The 18,677-nt window shown below is 41.7% G+C and overlaps 1 protein-coding gene across 3 annotated transcripts in view; it reads right to left on the bottom strand.

The window, feature by feature from the left end:
• Nucleotides 1–9,804: 9,804 nt before the first annotated feature.
• Nucleotides 9,805–18,677, bottom strand: part of dlg1b (discs large MAGUK scaffold protein 1b) — a 90,502-nt gene continuing 81,629 nt past the window's right edge. For 2 of the 3 annotated variants that reach the window (XM_080836406.1, XM_080836405.1), the window contains exons 19-26: nt 17,611–17,710; nt 16,121–16,162; nt 14,731–14,781; nt 14,477–14,578; nt 14,012–14,184; nt 12,550–12,659; nt 12,084–12,175; nt 9,805–11,788 (exon numbers count right to left, since the gene is read on the bottom strand). In XM_080836406.1, the coding sequence (XP_080692532.1) occupies nt 11,682–11,788; nt 12,084–12,175; nt 12,550–12,659; nt 14,012–14,184; nt 14,477–14,578; nt 14,731–14,781; nt 16,121–16,162; nt 17,611–17,710 (777 nt within the window). In that variant the 3' untranslated portion in view covers nt 9,805–11,681. The remainder of the gene's footprint in view (nt 11,789–12,083; nt 12,176–12,549; nt 12,660–14,011; nt 14,185–14,476; nt 14,579–14,730; nt 14,782–16,120; nt 16,163–17,610; nt 17,711–18,677) is intronic. The other variant, XM_080836407.1, reaches the window with a different exon arrangement.

Genomic DNA, 18,677 nt, shown 5'->3' on the forward strand with positions numbered 1-18,677 from the left:
GCCAGCCTTTTCTTAAAACTGCGAGGAGTGAAATAAGGTCAGACTCACTGACAGTGGAATAACCTATACGGTGTGTGCTTGTCGGCTTCTTTTCAGCTGAACTTTGTTTTTTTTTTTTTAAACTTAAAGGGCGCCTGCATAAATCATGAGCTTGACCAATGTTAGGCTATGTGGTGATCTTATAACTCAGGGACAATTACTTCAATGTTCAATCTAATACATGTAACCCGTGTCAATGATGACTTTACAATGATGACTTGAATGAATCAGAGGCTTTCGATCACAAGTGCTGTACTGTAGTCGTTGGGTGATAGGCACGTCTATTTTGGTCACCTTGAGTGACCCCCAAATCGGAGTGGCAGGGCTCTGGCCGGAGATTGCGGAAATGCAAATAGTTATTATTAGTAGGTTAATGTCAACAACACCAATAACAAAAATAAATAATGTACTGATACATTATTAATATGTTATACACGCCAGTAATATTTCAATAATCATAAAAATAATTCGGATATTGGAAGAGCTACAGACTGGATATTAAGGAGTTTTCCTTCTTTAAAGGTGCTCATTCAGCACCATGCACATGTCTTTGCCAGACTACCCAGAAATGGAACAAAAACCAAAGCCAAAACCATCCAACCCAGCAGACGTTTTTTCATTTCAACTTCTCTTCTTCAGTCCATTCCCACCTGTGAAAATATGGTCAGGGTCAGGGCATTTACTTCATTCTGGGCTGAGCGGAGTAATAATGCCAGCAAAAAAGAGTCTGTTTCAAGTTGTCAAGCCACTGTATTTATCAGTAGTGCAAATTAAAGTCCTTAATTTAGACTATTTCAATTTGATAGAACTAAGATTTATATTTTCACTAACATGCCTGTTACACATTATATATTTCAGTAATAACACAAACCTGCACAGTGAAAGATTTTCTTATAACTCCTGAGCACAGATTTAGCATTCTCCTAGCTCAGTGAATGCCCCTAAATGAGCTGTAATAAATGGTTGTTGTAGCAGCTGGATTTTCAGCTAAAGAATCTGAGGCTCCTGCTGTTGTTGGCATCTCAAAACCATTTGTCGTTTCCCCTTTTCAGGAGAAAACAGTGTAGCTATTCTATGTAAAACCAGCTTTCATTTCTGCTGTTCACACAAAACAGTGACTCTGCTGTCAGTGGAGCACTGTTTTAGAACTTCAATCTAATAATTTCAGAACAGTGAAGTAAGGTTTGACTGAAGGACAGAACAGCTTTCTGAAATAGAGCTTATTCAGTGTTCCCTGACTGGACAGTTTCATATAGAATGAAGCAGTGAAATAACTTCCATTCTCTACTGTATTTTAATGTAGACTAAACACTACTGTGGTAGACAAAGTGAACCAATAGAAAATGTATTTAGATGTAAATCACAGGTTCACAGCCAATTAGAAGATGAAGGGACTCCGTTTTACTCCATTGAAGAACATGTAAATAATCTACTAGAAGGAAGCCTTTTAATTCCTGAAGAACCCCAAACAGTTTAACCATTTTCTAATGAAACACATGACTATACTTTTCAGAACCCTATCAGCTAAGAAAATAATCTTTTGTTTCAAATGATCCATCATCTAGCAGGAACCCTTTATGAGTTCGTGAAAATCAGTCATGAAACATCAATCAGTCTGTTTAACTGTACTTTGATATGATCAGGGGTATATCAAAAAAAGTGCCACCGAGTGTTTCTTTTAGTCATTTGAATATAACAGAAACAGTGCTATGATACCAAACGCATAGATATCCATGCATGTAAAACCTATGTATGGGTTAGAAGATAAAGAAAAAAAATGACAAGATTATAGTTGGACAGCTTTAATGTGCAATTTGAACTACTTGTTTACCACTATATAAAACAATAATTGTTATGAGAACCAGTCTTATTAAGGCACATAGATACTCTATACAGATAGTGTGATGCTGACAAAAGCTTACATTTTGCCTTTGAGACTCAGAGCAGCTTATGATCAAAAGTTTGCCTGGCCACCAGCTGCACAGAGCCCTAAACAGATCATTGAGACACAATCACACTGATAATCCTAAACTTGGCAGGAGTAATAACAGGCAACTTTTGTCCTCCCATCAAACATGATGCAGCCCACCCAGGTGTCATTACGTGGAGCTCCTTTGTGCTCTGAAATTGGGTACACATCAATTATTACTTGTAGTGAAGGTGGTTATTACACAGATAAAATCCTTCCGTTAGGCAGATAGACCACACAGTCAGCTTGGTGGGAAATTTCACTGGTTTACATGTTATGTCACAGACTAGGGATATCCTACCCAAGCCAAAAAGGACCGCTTACTATAACAATAATAGCAGGTTTGTAATATAGATTTGTGATGAGATGGCCATTTGTAGCTGAGTGCATTGCCTACAGTTATGTGTAACGTCTGTTGTGCTGATGCTCTGCTGTGGGTCTTGCCAGTTTAAATGGAAAAAATAATAATTCAAAAGGAAGTGATCAGTTGAGCTTGGGAAATATAAGATGTGGTCTACAAATTACATTTGACATGGTTTTGAGCCTTAAATGTCATTACAATTCGTTCCCGTTAATTTTATTTCAATTTTGATTTAAGGAATTCTCAAGGCTTAACTTCCTGTCTTGGTCTTTGTAAGTGGAACATGATGAACAGTGACCATTTTGGGCATGATCACCTGCAGCTGACTCACACATAGACTCTTTCCAGTTCTTTCCACTGTCTGTTAGCTGCATTGCTTATACTCCTCCTGACACAATGGAAATCTCTAGGAAGTTTGATACATTCCAGGTCAACCTTTGATGCCACATAGAAAACATGTGTTTCTATGAACAAACTGCATGGATATTTGCGACTATGCAACACTCTGTCTCCACGTACCCTTGTGTCTTTTCATTCCCCGGAATGATATCAGCCCACACATGTTCCCCATGGCCCAACCGAGTTTAAAGCCTCTCGTTATCTCCTGTGTACACACACACAACAGTTGTAGTTGTACAAACGTCTACGTCTTAGTAATTAGTGTTTATGCGTACGCTATCCCACTATTGCTATTCATACATTATTCCTTTTTGGTGCCACTTCTGCTAGTGTTGTTGAGATATCATTTTTCCCCACTGAAATCAATGGTGGGACGGTCATGCATTGTGATGTTATTCACTCAGCTGTTTATTAGTGCCAATTGTCATCTATCAATGGTAGCTGGTGGATTAGTAACCGTTGTCAGCTTTACATTTCCATAATATCTTCCATATATTTTCCCGAACTGTTTATAGCAAAGATTTAAAAATCATGAGTTGGCTTAGACTATTTATTTACACATTTTTAACATAGCCTACCTGTTATACAGGTACCAGGTAGCCTCACCATTAAACATCCCATCCTCCCAAGAGAACATGTCTGTGTAAGAAGCAGAGGAAATTAAGAATAGAACATGAGAAGAGAAAGACAAAATTGAAAAAAATAAAAAGCTTTTCATGGCAGGTCCCCCTTTGACCATGACAAAAATATTGTGAAGATACCCATCAGCTGGTTGTCTGGGAATTCCCTGCCCCTTCACTGCATTCCATTTGTTCAGTTGGTCTGGCCAACTCTCAACGGCGCTCCACTTCAGCCACCTGATTGGACAGTCCTTTAACCAATCAGACCAACGATACTATACAACGATACAACGATCGGTAATAAAGCAAACACATATTTTTTCTGTATGAATTGTTCCAGGGCAAGTTTCTGTTCTGTTTTCAAAGAAAACTTGCCTTATCGAAGTTTTGCGGTGCTTCGGCGGCCACCATGTCCAATGTTTAAAAACTCTCCGTGCAGTAGATTTTGTAACGTAGCCGTGGTAAGTTTAAATCCGCCAATGGCGCGCCAGGTAGCCAAAAGCCAGTTTGTGATTGGCTCCAAGGATTCTGGAAATCTTGAAATGAACGGGTATGCAAACTTGGCCAGACCCAGTTCTGAGGCAAAATCAATTTGGCCGGAAGAAGTGGGGCGGGACTTCCCAGACTAATCAGCTGGTGCTTTTCGTAAACATTGCTTCTACATTTGAACAGCTAACGTTTTCAATTTAATGTCATCAATCAGTTAAACTTAAATACTTCAGTTAAACACTCATTTTTTTATTTGACGAGAGGTCAGATCAAATCTGGCTGGATCAAATATAGTTATATGATTGGCTATGTATCGTTCCATTCTTTGAATCGGTTCATGTTGGGCCCATGTCCATTGTATTAATGATTAGGTTAGCTATCCCTTATAACTAAATAGTAGGCCCGCGCAAAGTAGTAAGTCCAAAGTAGGCTCTAAACTAAAAATTAAATAGGTAAGTTACATGCTACTATGCTGTAAGAGCACTGCCATACTCAATATAACCTGTAGGTGGTTGTTTAGGGTTCTCGTTCCATTTTTCCCCCCTCAACCCACATCCCACTTGCAGTACTTTCGGGCAACCCTAGGTAGCTAACCCCCTCCTTTGGGATTTAATGATTTAGGGGATGATGGCTCTCACTGAGCTGATTTAAATAATACATTAGGTATAATTAATATACCTCTCTTTTGTGAATCTGTAGAATGATTATAACCTTCACCAACTACAATAGCATGCTTCCTACAATAGCACCCCCCCCCCCCCCCCCACACACACACACACATACACACTTTTTCTCTGGGCATTCCCCAGGGGAGAAAACCATAAATACTTCTTTTGTGCCTTTGTATTGGGCAAAAAGAGAACAAGAACTAAAATGGTCTGATCTGCTCTGAGAAGCTTTCTAGCACTCTTACCATAGCTATGGCCTGCTCTGACCTCACAGTTAAGTCTGAAAGGCCCTATTTACAGCTGCTAACCATGCATATCTCCTCTTCATGCCACCACAAACTTAACGTGATTCACACTCACACTTGCCTGCTCACATTTGAACAACACCGCATTCACCCTTTTTTCTCATACAGGCATTCATTTTCCCTTCATTCCATCTTCCAAAGGAAATACAAAGAAAGCGTGGTGTTGCTAGCAGGAGACTACAGACCAAAGGCGGAGAAAGAGAGTACTTCTACACCCACTCACTGTCTTTCTAGACCATCTGGTTGGTAGAGTCTGCTTCTGTGCCCTTATCTTTTAATGAGTGAAGTCTAACTGAAAATATAATAATCTCAACCACAGATGGCTGAAAGTATTTAACCTGCATCTCTAGTTCATTCCACAAGGTATAAGAATAGGTACAACATATATAAGTACAGCCGATGTATTTAGAACAGTAAAGGAAGAGATTTCAGAGGTTTCTTGGCAGTGGTTGGTACCATTTAAACATGAGAGCCTTTTTCAACAAGTTGCCTAACCTGGATATAAATTCTGCATGTGTGTCAGAACAACTTCCATGAGCCCATAGCACAGTAAAGCAGGCGGATTGAACTAATTCCATGGCAAGATACGGCTCATAAAGCCAGTAAGTATGTGGCATAACAAAACACTAAAACAAAGAGTGGGTCTTGTGTGTGGAGCAAAGAGCGTCATGAAATGTGTATGGTATTAGTAAAGGTTAGACAAAACAACAGTGGAAAAAATGTGAGACGGAAACAAATGATAAGTCACCTATTGTCAGTCAGAGGATAGTTCACATGAGATAACATAAAATCAACCCTCCCATTCCACTACTTCAGACATCCTCAGTGAACCATTGCTGCACACAGTTCAGAACTTGAGACACGCTAGGAGTTGTAAAAACTGAACTCCAAGTGGTAGTGGTCACAGGATGATGCAATCCATTGGCAGATTGTGTTTAGCCATGCAGACATGAGTGTTTCGCCTCCCTGCGTCAAAAAGTAAAATATCAACATTTGTCTGGTAGCAGATATACTATCAGCACCTCACCAGACATCCATTTTAAAGAAGTACTTGTCAGTGGTTCTAAATACAGCCATGTCTACAGTCTGCTTTAGAGTCATGGCACTTGTGGTAAGCTATTTACGAGGTGTTTGCACCTTTCAAACCCAGTTTGAAAGAACTTTGAACAGACTATAAGCAAGTTGAGTTTTAATTAGTTTTAAATTATCTCTCACCATTCTATCATTTAGTTTTTACTAGGTCCAGTGAAACTAATTAAAAAAAGAGAGTCGTAAACTGAGAAGAATCACAATCATCAGAGAAAAAAAACATCAGACATTTGTCACCCCTTACAAACACCTTCATTCTATAAACTTTCATTTAAAAGGGCGCTCTGTAGCCTCTAATATTAGAAAAGAGGACAAATATTTTTTTATGTATTGCTAAAGAAAAAAAAAACTAATGTTATGGTAGAGAGGGTTTAAATTTGGAAATTGCTGCATAGGCTGCTGTTGCTTGAAGGCTCAGTATTCGAACATCTTTGATTGTGGAGTCCCATACAGCCTGTAGAAGGCAGTACTCGTTCTGTGTTTGTGCTCTTTGCCCCACTTTAGCCGTGGACGAGGAAGAAATCCCTCCTGTGGTGAACTAGCCTAAATACGACTTCCGGTTTTTGGCATTGGCGGCCGAAAATTGTGTCAAAATAATAGGCTGGTCTTTAACGGTTACTACACGACGCTCGTTACGAACAGTGAGTGTTGAAAATAAATGTATTTAAAAAAAACAATTATAATTTGCATGTCGTATGGTGACGTAGATTCTAATTTAAGAGAGTGTTATTTAATTACTTACTTTGCTAAAGTGTTAAAAACGTACCATGTGTAGGCCTTCATAGCCAAGAAAGACAATACGTTCAGGATACATTTCGAAACAGGTTTATGTTCGCCCCATAGAGATGAGATGTGATGTGATGTTCGCCCCATAGAGATGAGATGTGATGTGATGTGAAAGTGTTTACCGTGGTACTTCCCAGCTGAATGGCGAAACATCGTTGACTAGTTCAGTTCGAACTAAGCAGTCTGTCACTTGCACTGCTCAGCGGTGTCTATTGGACGTGTAACATGACTCAATGCTTCTGGGAGTGAAAATTCGTGAAATTCAGTGTCACGTACGTGGACGTTGATTAAACTAAGGTACGTGCTTTTATACTTCAGTATTCTTGGGCTTTTACTTTGAATTTCCACCATGACAACGACTCAAAAATCGTGACCGGAAACGGCATTCTGTACTTAGGCTAGTTTCACGCTGCTGTAGACCTTGACATTTCCCCGGCAAATGAGTGTGTTCCTTATTTGTATGGTTCTATCTGTAAATGTATTTGTCCTTGGAGATGTTCTGATGTTATGTTGTGCTCTAAACAGGTTTGCCATGGTGCTGCGACGCCTCTTGTTCGCGCTGATTAACAATGCACAACTGGTGGAGAAACTGTCGGAGTCTCGACCCATCAGACGTGCGGCTCAGATCACGGCCTTTGCCATCACAAAGGCCCAAATTGCTGGAAAGGATGCCACAACGAAGCTAATGAAATCAGATACACTACGGAAAATTAAAGAAGAAACGGGGGGAGTGCCAAGGGGCGTCGGGGAGATGGGACGAAGAGCAGGGCGAATTCGAGATACCTTCATGAGGGAAGTGAGGGAAGGTGTGAAAGATGCATCTCGACAAATCAAAAACAAGGAGAAATAACATCACTAGTCTCCTAACGAAGGAATGGACTATTAGCTCAGGAAGCGGTTATTTAATAATAACCCATTTTGTCATTGTTGCTAGCTACTGTCATTATTGTTATCACAACGAATGGACTTCTGTCAGGTTGACATTTTATATGGATCACTCGGATAAACAAATAAAAGATCAGCTGAAATAAGCCAAGTCACGAATGTGAAATGACAAGCAGTTGTGTATGACCAATGATGTGGAATATCTAACCAGATGTTGAGATGAGACCCACCCACCTCATTCTTGGATGAATTATTTGAAATTGTAATGATTGCACAGATGTTTTAAGTCGGAGCTCAACAGGCTGTGGTTCAGGTTCTACCATTATTGCCAATTATCAGTTATATATAGGCCCACTGAGTTGAGCTCCAGTGCATGAACTTCCTTGATGCCCCAATCATTACAGCTCATATTTGATCTGGGGTAGCAGTAGTCCATCAGCTCAACTCTGCTGGGAAGAAGGGTGATTGGCCAAGTCAAAAACAAACGCTACTGTTGCCAACAAGAAGGTTCAACTAGACAAACTGGTCAAACAAATGTATTTTGTTAAACAACTTGATATCTTCAGCACAGGCATTTCTTACCCAGTTCCTGAGCTTTTCGGTGCAGTATCCTACATACAGTAAGTATGTGTTCCTGCAGGTAAACAACCAACTTTAAATGTAGCCTACTTCACCTGTGTTGTAAGTTGCTTTGAGTAAAAACATATTCTTAAAGGCACCCAGTGCAACTTTCGAGGCTTAAACATAAGCATTCAATTTCTAGTCTTTTTTTACACGTAGTAAGTTTCAATAACTCCATACCATTACATATCGACATTCAAGGAGCAAAGATGAGACGTCGTTGTGTGGTGAGAACTGATAGAAAATCGATAACAACAACAATCGCCGCCATTTTCTTTATTTTTTGTAACCTACAATAAATAAAGCAGGATTCCAGTCAATGGAAAAATGGCCTCTCCCCACCGGCGATTGTTGTTGTTTACGATTTTCTATCAGTTCTCACCACACAACAACGTCTCATCTTTGCTCCTTGAATGTCGATATGTAATGGTATGGAGTTATTGAAACTTACTTCGTGTAAAAAAGACTAGAAATTGAATGTTTATTTTTCATTGAATGTTTATATAAAGTTGCACTGGGTGCCTTTAATGAATGTAATGTAAAACAGCATAAATGTTACAACTTACAATACATTTGGTAAGATATTCATGATTGTCATTAGTCTGACTGTAAGTGTTGAAACCAGGACCATGGGATAAGTAATACCTTGCTCTACTTGTTGAGCTACAGAAATACAAGTGTTAAGCACATGTTGCTTAGCTTAGCTTTCAATGGCAGGGAGTGAAAATGAATCACACAGCTGTCAGACTGGCATGGTTTTGTCAGCAAATTGTTCCTTAACAGTTTTCATTGAAATCATGGTCTAAATTGAGTGTGGCAGTTGGAGTCCACTTTGACGTCCATAAGAGGTTGAGATTCACTTACCGACCCAGTTTAATTTAATGCAGGTGAACACCAAGGATATATGGGGTGCCAATAACATATCTTTTTTTGCATACAGAACGCATTCTAGACAGGGATTAGGCCAATTAATTACACAAAAACATAACACCTTAATGCTTTTTGTCCGCGAAAAACACAAACCCGTTAGTATTGTCCCCGAAATATTGTAGAGGGCACATTATTTGGTGGACAGAACAAAGGCGGACGATTGTCGTGCACTGAATCGAGTGTTGCCCATTTCATTTTGTGGACAAAATAAACTAATTTTATTGAAAAAAGTTCTGTCCACATAATAAATATCCTAGGCCTTCAAATGTTCATTATGTCCACATAAGTTCTGATATATTATGGAAATAATGATGTGCAATAAAGATCTTCTGATACATTCCCCATGAGTCAGCAAGTCACAGAAGGAATTGGATGTGACCTGACTGACATAATAACAGATGTATGACCATGTTTAGAAATGGCATCGGTCTCCAATAACTGTCTTTACACACTAATACGGTCAATCGAGAACAAAATAAATCTAAAAAGCCGCAGTCGGTTATGATTCGGGGCATTGGAATAACAAAGAACATATTTCATTTATTAAGAAATAGTTTTATGGGAATAGAAGCTGAAGGAAAGAAATCACACTGAAACTGAGCTGTATGAGAAAGATTTTTTTTTTTATTTGTTGAATTAGCCGTTCTCCTTCTTTTTGATCAATGGAATGAATTAGATCAGTAGGTTATTTACATGTTCCAGTCCCAAAGTGTCCCTAGAAAGTGGAGGTGAGGTGGTAGAAGAGGCAGTCTTAGTATAGAAAACAATCATCTCTGAGGAGACCCGGCAGGGCTTCCTCCACTGGACGGTTTACAAAACAAAAAGAAGAGAAAAAAAAATCAAGGAAGAAGAGAAAAGAAAAAAAAGTCTTTGAATTTCCAGCTTACATGAAGAACCAGAATCACCTCCCACCACAGGAAATAACAGCCTTTCTGAAAAAGAACATTCCAATACCAGCACTCGCCCTCATATAAAGATGGTTTGCGATGGGTAGATGTGCGGACAGGAGGAAAAAAAAATATTTTCTCGTCTTTCTTTTGCTCTTTCTTGCACACGGGAAGGACGTTTAGCTGTACCGCAGGTGATTCACAGGAGCTGAGATGGAGGCAGAGAGGAGGAGGAGAACTAGCTGCCAGAGTAGCGCTATGTGTGACTGCTTTCTACCCAGAACTATGTTACTGTACCACGATTCTCCATGACATGCTTTCTAGCAGGAACCTTCTACCTTTAAAAAAAAAAAAAAAATCCTGTTTGTTTTAGTATAGTTAAAAAGAGGGAAAGTAAATGACAAAAAGAAGTAGGTGGTAAAAGGAAAAAAATATATTCATATTTAAAGATATTTAATTATTTTTCCTTGATTATAGGTTTTACAATGTAGAGAAAATAATTCCCATCGTAGTAGTGCTTACGTAAATCTCAATATAGACTTTCATTATAACAAAATAGGCAGTTTATGGAGGGCTAAATATCTGTTAAAATCTCATTGTACAATAAATTATTTTAATGTACTAGTACTATCCGCCCGTGAAACGTGGGACATCCTTTTTAAAAATGGCAGTTCCTTACTTATGCAGATGTATTATGCTCCTAAATGTAACTTGAACGCAAAGTATTGACGTAAGTTTAGAGTTATGTAAGACACTGATCATAGCTTTAGAAAAACCAACTGAGAAACATTCTAACATACACTGTACTTATTTGTTACCACTGTACAGTAATATGTGAAAAACAAAACATCATTGCTTCCTTATACAGATACCTTCATAAGGAGCAAATATGAGTATGTGAATAAAAGTGTTATGAAGGGAAAAAAAGAAAGAAACACAACTGGTAAATGTGCTGAAACTCATGGGATTACAATGTTAAAACAGACAACAAAGATCAAAAGGTCAAACAGACATGCTCTTAAAGCTATAACGTGCAAAGTTTTGCTTTGTGTTTTTCTGAAGGTGTGTGTGTGAGAGTGTTAATGTGTGCGTGTGTGTGTGTATATGTATGGTGTTTTAGATTCAAACTTCTATTCTGAATGACCCAATGCCTGAGACTTGACTTCCATCCATCAATTACAAAACAAAAACAAAAAACTTAAATGGTATTTTCTTTTCCATCCTTTTGTGTTTCCCGTAATCCAACTGATCATTGACTTCTTAGAAAGTGACCGCCCTTAAACATTAAGGAACTGTACCGTTTGAAAAAGAAACCAAAAAGCCCTCTCATTGCAGCTGGTCTGCACTTCCTCTCACCCCCTCCTCTCCACAAACAGGTAGCAGTGATCTTGTATTATAGGGGCGTGGCAGCTTATGACACACCTACTGTACTGTCAGGGGCTGAAGCCTGGGCGATAAGGTCAAGGTGGTGAGGGCCAGTGTGTGTGTCTGTATGTGTGTGTGTGTGAAGGGGGGGGGGGGGAAGAGATGTTTAGATGTTGCTCGCAGACCAGCTCCTAAAGAAAGTGATCAGTAAATGAAACGGAGATCCAAGCGTGGGGTAGGGAGAGGATGGTGGCACGCTGCCCCCCGCTCATAGCTTCTCCTTGGACTGTACCCAGATGTATGACCCAGACTGCTCCTCGATGATCTGCTTCACCTGATCGTAAATCTCCTCCAGCGTGTCGCCTTGGACGATGGCTGGAAGACACAGAGAGAGGAAGGAAAAAAAAGACTTGCGTGACTTGGACATCTAAGCTTCACCACGCGTATCTTTCAGCCTTATCTTGGCTTATCAAGGGGGGAGAAATAAACATGGCCTCTGTGGACAGGATACTGTGTTGAGTCCGGTGATTTCATGCAGACCTCTCCATCCCTATTAAATGGAACAGTACTCACTGGTCCCTAGTCCCTGTGCTCACAGTCTGTGTGGACACGGCTGCATGGCAGGGAGACTCAAGCGCACAGCTGCTGCTGCGGGTAGGGGAGCACTGACCTGTGAAGTGTTCGGTGAACTCCTGCTCCAGTTTAGTGGCTCTGTCAAATGTCTTCCTGCCCTGCTCCTCAGTCAGCCGCTTATTCATCTCCCTGTCAGGGCACGCACACACACACACGCCACACACACACACCACACACACACACACACACACACACACACACACACACACACACACACACACACACACACACACACGCCACACACACACACACACACACACACACACACACACACACACACACACACACACACACACACGCCACACACAGAGAGAGAGAGATTAAAAAAAAACGCAAACCAGGTAACCGGCTCTGGTGCAGAACGTGTGCACACACCTTGTCAGCCACTGTATTTTGTCCGAGATAAATCGCATGGCATTTATGAGGTAAGACATACAAGGAAAAACACACGCCATTTCTTTTCATGAAAACAATTTGTTATTGCTTCATGAGGGCTTACTCACATGATGTTTTCCACTGATTTTGGTTTGATGAAGATAGCGATGGGGTGGAGCTGCGCCACCTGCAGTCTTTTGATAGCATTGCCTGACACGTCTAGGATGCAGTGTTTGCCCTTAAGACAGAAGATTACAGAAACACCAATTAATTCTGTCAGCCAGTAGCATCCAACACTGATACTTCACCCATGACTCATGTGTTAATGGTAAGGCTACGTTGCTATTAATGGGATGGGTATGTTGTTACTGTGGCCAGGTACACGTGTCATGTGGTGGTTTGCACTCCTCTGTTCACACTGAAAATGACTAAAATCTGCTATATGGACACTCAGATTACCAGTCCATTGTGTACTGTAACAACAACCCCCGCTTCCGATTTCCACACCGGAGATGGACCCTAAAACTAAGACACCGAGTTGACCTTAGGACGTAGCATGTAATACTATGAATTTACATTTCTTATGTTCATAGTCTTGAATCATGGCAATCTAAAGTGTCTTCACCTAGTTGTGTTCAGTGAAGGGCAGTATATCTGATAAAGGGTAGGACATTTGTGTCTGCTAAGGTAGTGCAGGCCATGGCACCTGCATGTCAAATTTTAAAGGGTGCCAGCACTTAAAAGTTTTTGTCTCTCGGTTTCCATGTCTCTCGAAATTAAATGTACTGTATATTTGATGCCTTCTTGACATGGCTACGCTCACCCAGCTGGCTTAAAAACTCCGGATCATTTGAAGTGCCTTTCAAAACAGATTTCTAAAATGTCTTGTTAAACTGCGAAAAGCCATCATATATTATCGAATTATCAAATCTTTCTATGTAAAGTGGACGTTTGTGATATGATGTCATGTTCATACTCACATACTGAATATACTCAGTCTCTCCTCTCCCCTATCTCTCACTCATCCCTCTATCTCATTCACTGACTAATTTGGGTTTTTTCAGGTTCTTTGCATAAGATCTATTCAGGTTTATTTGGTTTGATTTGCAACTATTATATTTAATCATAGGCAAGCCTTTAATTTCAAACTGGTGTCTATTGTAAACGGCTGTCAGCACCAATTTGGCTTTCTATCTTACATTTGGTCTGTCCTTGTTAACAGTTAAGCTACCCTTTAACTATAACAATCACCTGTTCATTCATTCAGCAACCGGACAATTGCTCCAGGCTAATATCTAGCCACATTTTTCACAGTGTATGGTATTGTTACAAATAACAGTATAACTTAATGGAACTAATTGGTCTTAGTGATCTTACAAAGGTGGTGACTGATATATCTTACAAAAGTTGATGCTGAAATATTTACCACTCTAATTCATAGCTCTGCCTCATATGCAAAACAACCCTTCAAGTCTAAGGAGCAAGCGAACAAGCCCTCACTGTATTGTAAATGTAGTCCACTATAACCAATTCATCTCAGGCGTAGTAATGGAGCCAGCGTTGACTTGGCCTCCCTCCCCAGACCCTCACCTTCTCGGCCACCTCTCTGACGGACTGCACGCTTGTGCCGTACAGGTGGTTGTTGTACTGGCCCGCCTCGATGAACTTGTGGTCCTGGATGTCCTTCTCCATCTGCTCTCTAGAGATGACGAAGTGGTAGTCTCTGCCGTCCACCTCATAGTCACGCTTTGGTCGGGTTGTATCTAACACACACACACACACACAGAGCGTTACAAAGAAACCCTTCCTTAACCATGACAGCGATATTTAGATCAAGGCAAAATAGCAACTTCAGAACAGCTATATACAATACAACATACGGGCATGTTTGAGAAGTGCTCAACACATCAAGCACAATGGAACATGATTAACCTGGATGAAAAGGAAAAGTACTGGATGTGACGTAAAAGAGAGTTTAGCTTTGTAGTGGGATATTGTGTATAATTCTGAGCGGTTGAGAATGGATAAGAGCTCATGGTAAGTGGAGGTACTCACGGGGCACACAGGAGCCAAACTTGTCCGGAAACTCTGATATCAGGTCATCATTGACGCGGTCTTTCATCGGACCCAGTATAATTACTGGACGTGTGTAGTTCACTGGAAAGCATGATTCAGGCAAGTCAATTATTTTTCCTTCCAGCCACAATTGTGTTGTGCCACCATCATACTGCTCTCAGTAGTGACAAACGCACAACCCAAGATCCACTCATAACCTGCATGTGATCACACATTAATTCAGTGAGGCTCACCTTCCTGTTGACTGACGGGCTCATATGACAGCACGTACTCCTCCTGGCCACCTAAAAATAGCACAGGACCCAATTTAGAGCAGAAAAACATTTTGGGACATCCCCAGTGGTTTCACTGTTTTTCAGGAACTACTATTTTAAAATGGGGGAGAATTCAGGGACAGAGTAAATGCCAGTATTTTGGAATTTCTCTTTTAAAAAATGTGGCCTACATGTGTGTTCTTGTATAGCTCAGGCTGCCTAAGCATGGTAAATGTCTAACTTCTTATGACTACAAGGGTGGTGTTGGATGGAGACTTTAATGCTCAACTCCTCATTACTGTGTCTCAGAATTACTAAGCCATATAAACTGGTTCATTAAGGACAGTGACATATAGCATCACCGGTAATAGAAAGGAAATGAGTTGTGTGTGTGTGTGTGTGTGTGTGTGTGTGTGTGTGTGTGTGTGTGTGTGTGTGTGTGTGTGTGTGTGTGTGTGTGTGTGTAAATGTGAAAATAGCAGACAGCAGAACCATGCCAGAGATGTGCTCAGAGATCACGTGGTCTTTAGAAATCAGGTGCTCCTACATGCACTACTAGAGAGAAGACCAGTTTGTTTAACAGTGAACTTTACATGCAGAGGACAACATATTAAGAATCAGTTAATTATCCAAAAGTGGACATTAACAACATTGTTGTAGTTGTTAGTTTGGCATGTATGTCATTTGCTAAAATGGGATTTGTTGAGGAGAAGCTGACAAGGCTGAGAGACTGGATGTACATTCAGCAATTCTCTGTGAAGGCCTTTGGTCCAGCATTGCATAATGCATAATTGCATAATTTACAGCGTAACTATAATGTTCAATTAACTGGATTCTATGGTCTAAACTCACACTGATTAAACGCATTATGATTTTAGCTGATTGGAGCCCCATTCAGACAATGAGAGAGTGTGGCTTTGAACTGTCGCCCAGTGCGCCGGGCAGGATATTAATTATCTAGCAGAACCATCCTGCTGTCATGGATGGACTGTGTGGAGAGAGCCCTGTTGCTATGGAAACCAAACCCGTGGGCAGGCTAGTTGGTGTGCCGCCCCCCTCCCCCTCTTCGCCTGATTGATTTTCGACTTCTATCAGTGAAGCTGTGTAGTCCCATGCTCTTAGAACCTTCACTGCTATCCTCACTGCAGCAGAATTCCACACATGGTTGTTTGGCGTCATTAGCCACCAAATACACATCTTTAAAGCAAATTAGTGTAACATCAGGTACATTCACAATTCCTGTGTGTGAGAGAAAGCCCTCTTTAAATGTTAGTGCAAACATACGGACAGCAGAGAAGGAAACAGGAGGAGGAGAGCACAGGATGACGGGAGGAAATAAACGGGGGGGGGGGGGGACGGAGAGACTTACGGTAACTACTTTCACTATCGCTGGCATTAGAAGTGACATGCTCTGAAATCACAACAAGGGGGGATGGATGGTAAGCACCAATGACAATGACACACTCTGACACAATGGCGAATGAGCTAGGGACATCGGAGTCAGGAGAACCCATGAGGTGCAGTACACATGCCTGACCAGCAGAGGGCCCTCCACCAGGCCTGCTCCACACTCACTGAGCTCTAGCCTGCTCTAGCAGCTGTCGAGCACTGACTAGCCATGCATTTACAGCAGTTCTGAAACATTAAAATCCCTTGCTGGAATATGATTTACATTTCCATACTCAATATTAAGAATACATTCACAAAGTGATGATATGTACCAATCTATTCTCTGGACAGTGACACTGAGTTCCGATCAGCATATGTAGAGTGGAATAGAGTAAATCAACTGACCAGGCTTTTGGCAAAAACACTCTGACCACCAGTCAGTATCTAGCACTTAGGGTTAGGACAAGAAGGACCCGACTACCATATATAGTATATTAATATACACCAAAACATTTAAATACACTGTTGCGACCATATTTAGATCATCTGCTATTACTCTTTTCTTTGCTACACAACGACATGTGCAGTGCCTGGAGCTTATGGTCACCATGTTGAGGCCTAAGGCCTGCGAACTAAAGTCTACCCTCCACCAGGATGTTCAGGAGGCCAGCAGAGAAGAAGAACGCCAGAGAGAGGATGAGAGGGCAGCCCTGCTCTTCATCATCCAACTGTCAGCAAGAGACATTGATAGGACAGATATGCCCTGAGTGTGTGCACATTTTTTCATGTGTGTAGGTGTGTGCAAGTGCCTGTGTGTGTGTGTGTCTGTGTGTGTGTGCATGCGCGTGGGTGTGCATGTGTGTGCGTTCATGGATGGTATGATGAAACATGAAACAAATAAGTGCCCGGAAGGGAGATGAGCTTAACATAGAAAAGGACAGATCTCTAGTTGATCTGTTGTAGTGGAGAGAGAAAAGAGAGGGAGATGGTGAAGGGAGAGAGGAGTGGAGTGGTGTGATTGGGGTGAGGGGGGCTTCGGTTCACTCCCAGGTGTAGTTGGTTGGGGGGTGGGGGGTGGGGGGGTCGAGCTGTGAGACTTACTCAGGCCTCTCGAGAGCATGTCGTCTGGGTTCTCCTGTGGAGCGGTCAGCAGAGAAGCAAACGGGGAGAGAACAGACAACCACAAGAGCACACACGTTAACTGGAGCAGCTCTCACAGGGGGAGCAGCTGTAGGGAGGACATTTCCACCGCCCCCCTCCACCACAGCAGGCAGTGCCCTCTCAGGGCCGCGGCACTGGACCAACTCACTGTGGTCCTGACTCTGTGCTTCTGGGGAGGGAGGGGCAATGCCCGCTGGCCTGTTTCTCTACTCCCTGCCCTGCTGGTCTGGCCTCCCTGTCTCTGTTACTGAGGGGTTGGGGTGGAGTGGTGGGGTGGGGTCAGCGACAGAGGGCGGGTGATCTACTTACGGTCCACATCGCTGGTTTCCAGCTCGCTCGCCTCCTTGTTCTTGTAGAAAGGGAACTTTCGGGAAAAGAGGTTCTTTTTACGCTTGTCATTGATTGACTGCTGAAGAAGAGAGAAGGAAAGAGGGAGGGAGGGAAGGGAGCAAAAGAAACAAACAAGGAGGGGGGGAAAAGGGATGTCTAATGACCGCATGGAGAGAATGAAGATGAAGACCCGTCACCTGAGGCCCTGGCTCTAGGACTCCCGCTGTGGGGACTGGCTCCTGGAAAGCTCTATGTGCAGTGCTTAACTGAATTTGGCTTTAGGTGGGGAAAACACTCCATTGTAGTTCTAGTCTCTGCCTAGGCTGTGGCTCAGCCTTTTGTGTCTGTGAAATGGTTTATAAATATTTAATATATTAAATGTTAGTATAGAAGACTGCTTTTACTTGTTACGATATGATGCCTTTATGGCACTTCATGCATTGGTCACTACTCCAGCACATCCATTAAACACACTGCCAGGGAGGAGGATGTGTCATGAGTAAATAGTAGTGAGACAATAAACAAACAAACTGTCATGGCAGTTAAATTCCACAGCCTGGACACAGTGGTAAGTGAGCACAGAGGAGCAGAGATGTGGTTGAGCAAGTATGATAGTATGTATAGTATGTAAAAAGTACTTAGTGTGTAAAACAAAATACCAGGGACATCATGTTGGCTGGGAAACGTACTTGCATGCACGCAGGGAGGAAAGGAAAGATGAGCATGCTTGGGCTAGAGGAACGGAATACGGGTAGCATGTGTTCCACTGACAGCTATGATCAGCCAAGCATCCACACAACAGGACAGCCCATTCGTGTGGCTGTCTAACTGTCATTGGCAGAGGAACAAATGGAATGGCTCGTGACACTTCAAACAGCAGAAGTGTGCACAGTATTCCATAATGCTGCCCACTCCATCGAGAGATAGCAAAGGGCATGGAGAGAACGATGGATAGAGAGCGGGAGAGAAAGGTTTTTTTTTTGGAGCCGCAACAGAGCAGCGCAGAGCAGGCGAAGGGCAGACAGCGGAGAAGAGCAGTCCGACAT

The sequence above is a fragment of the Sprattus sprattus genome (assembly GCF_963457725.1).
Source record: "Sprattus sprattus genome assembly, chromosome: 4".
Lineage (NCBI taxonomy): Eukaryota > Metazoa > Chordata > Actinopteri > Clupeiformes > Clupeidae > Sprattus > Sprattus sprattus.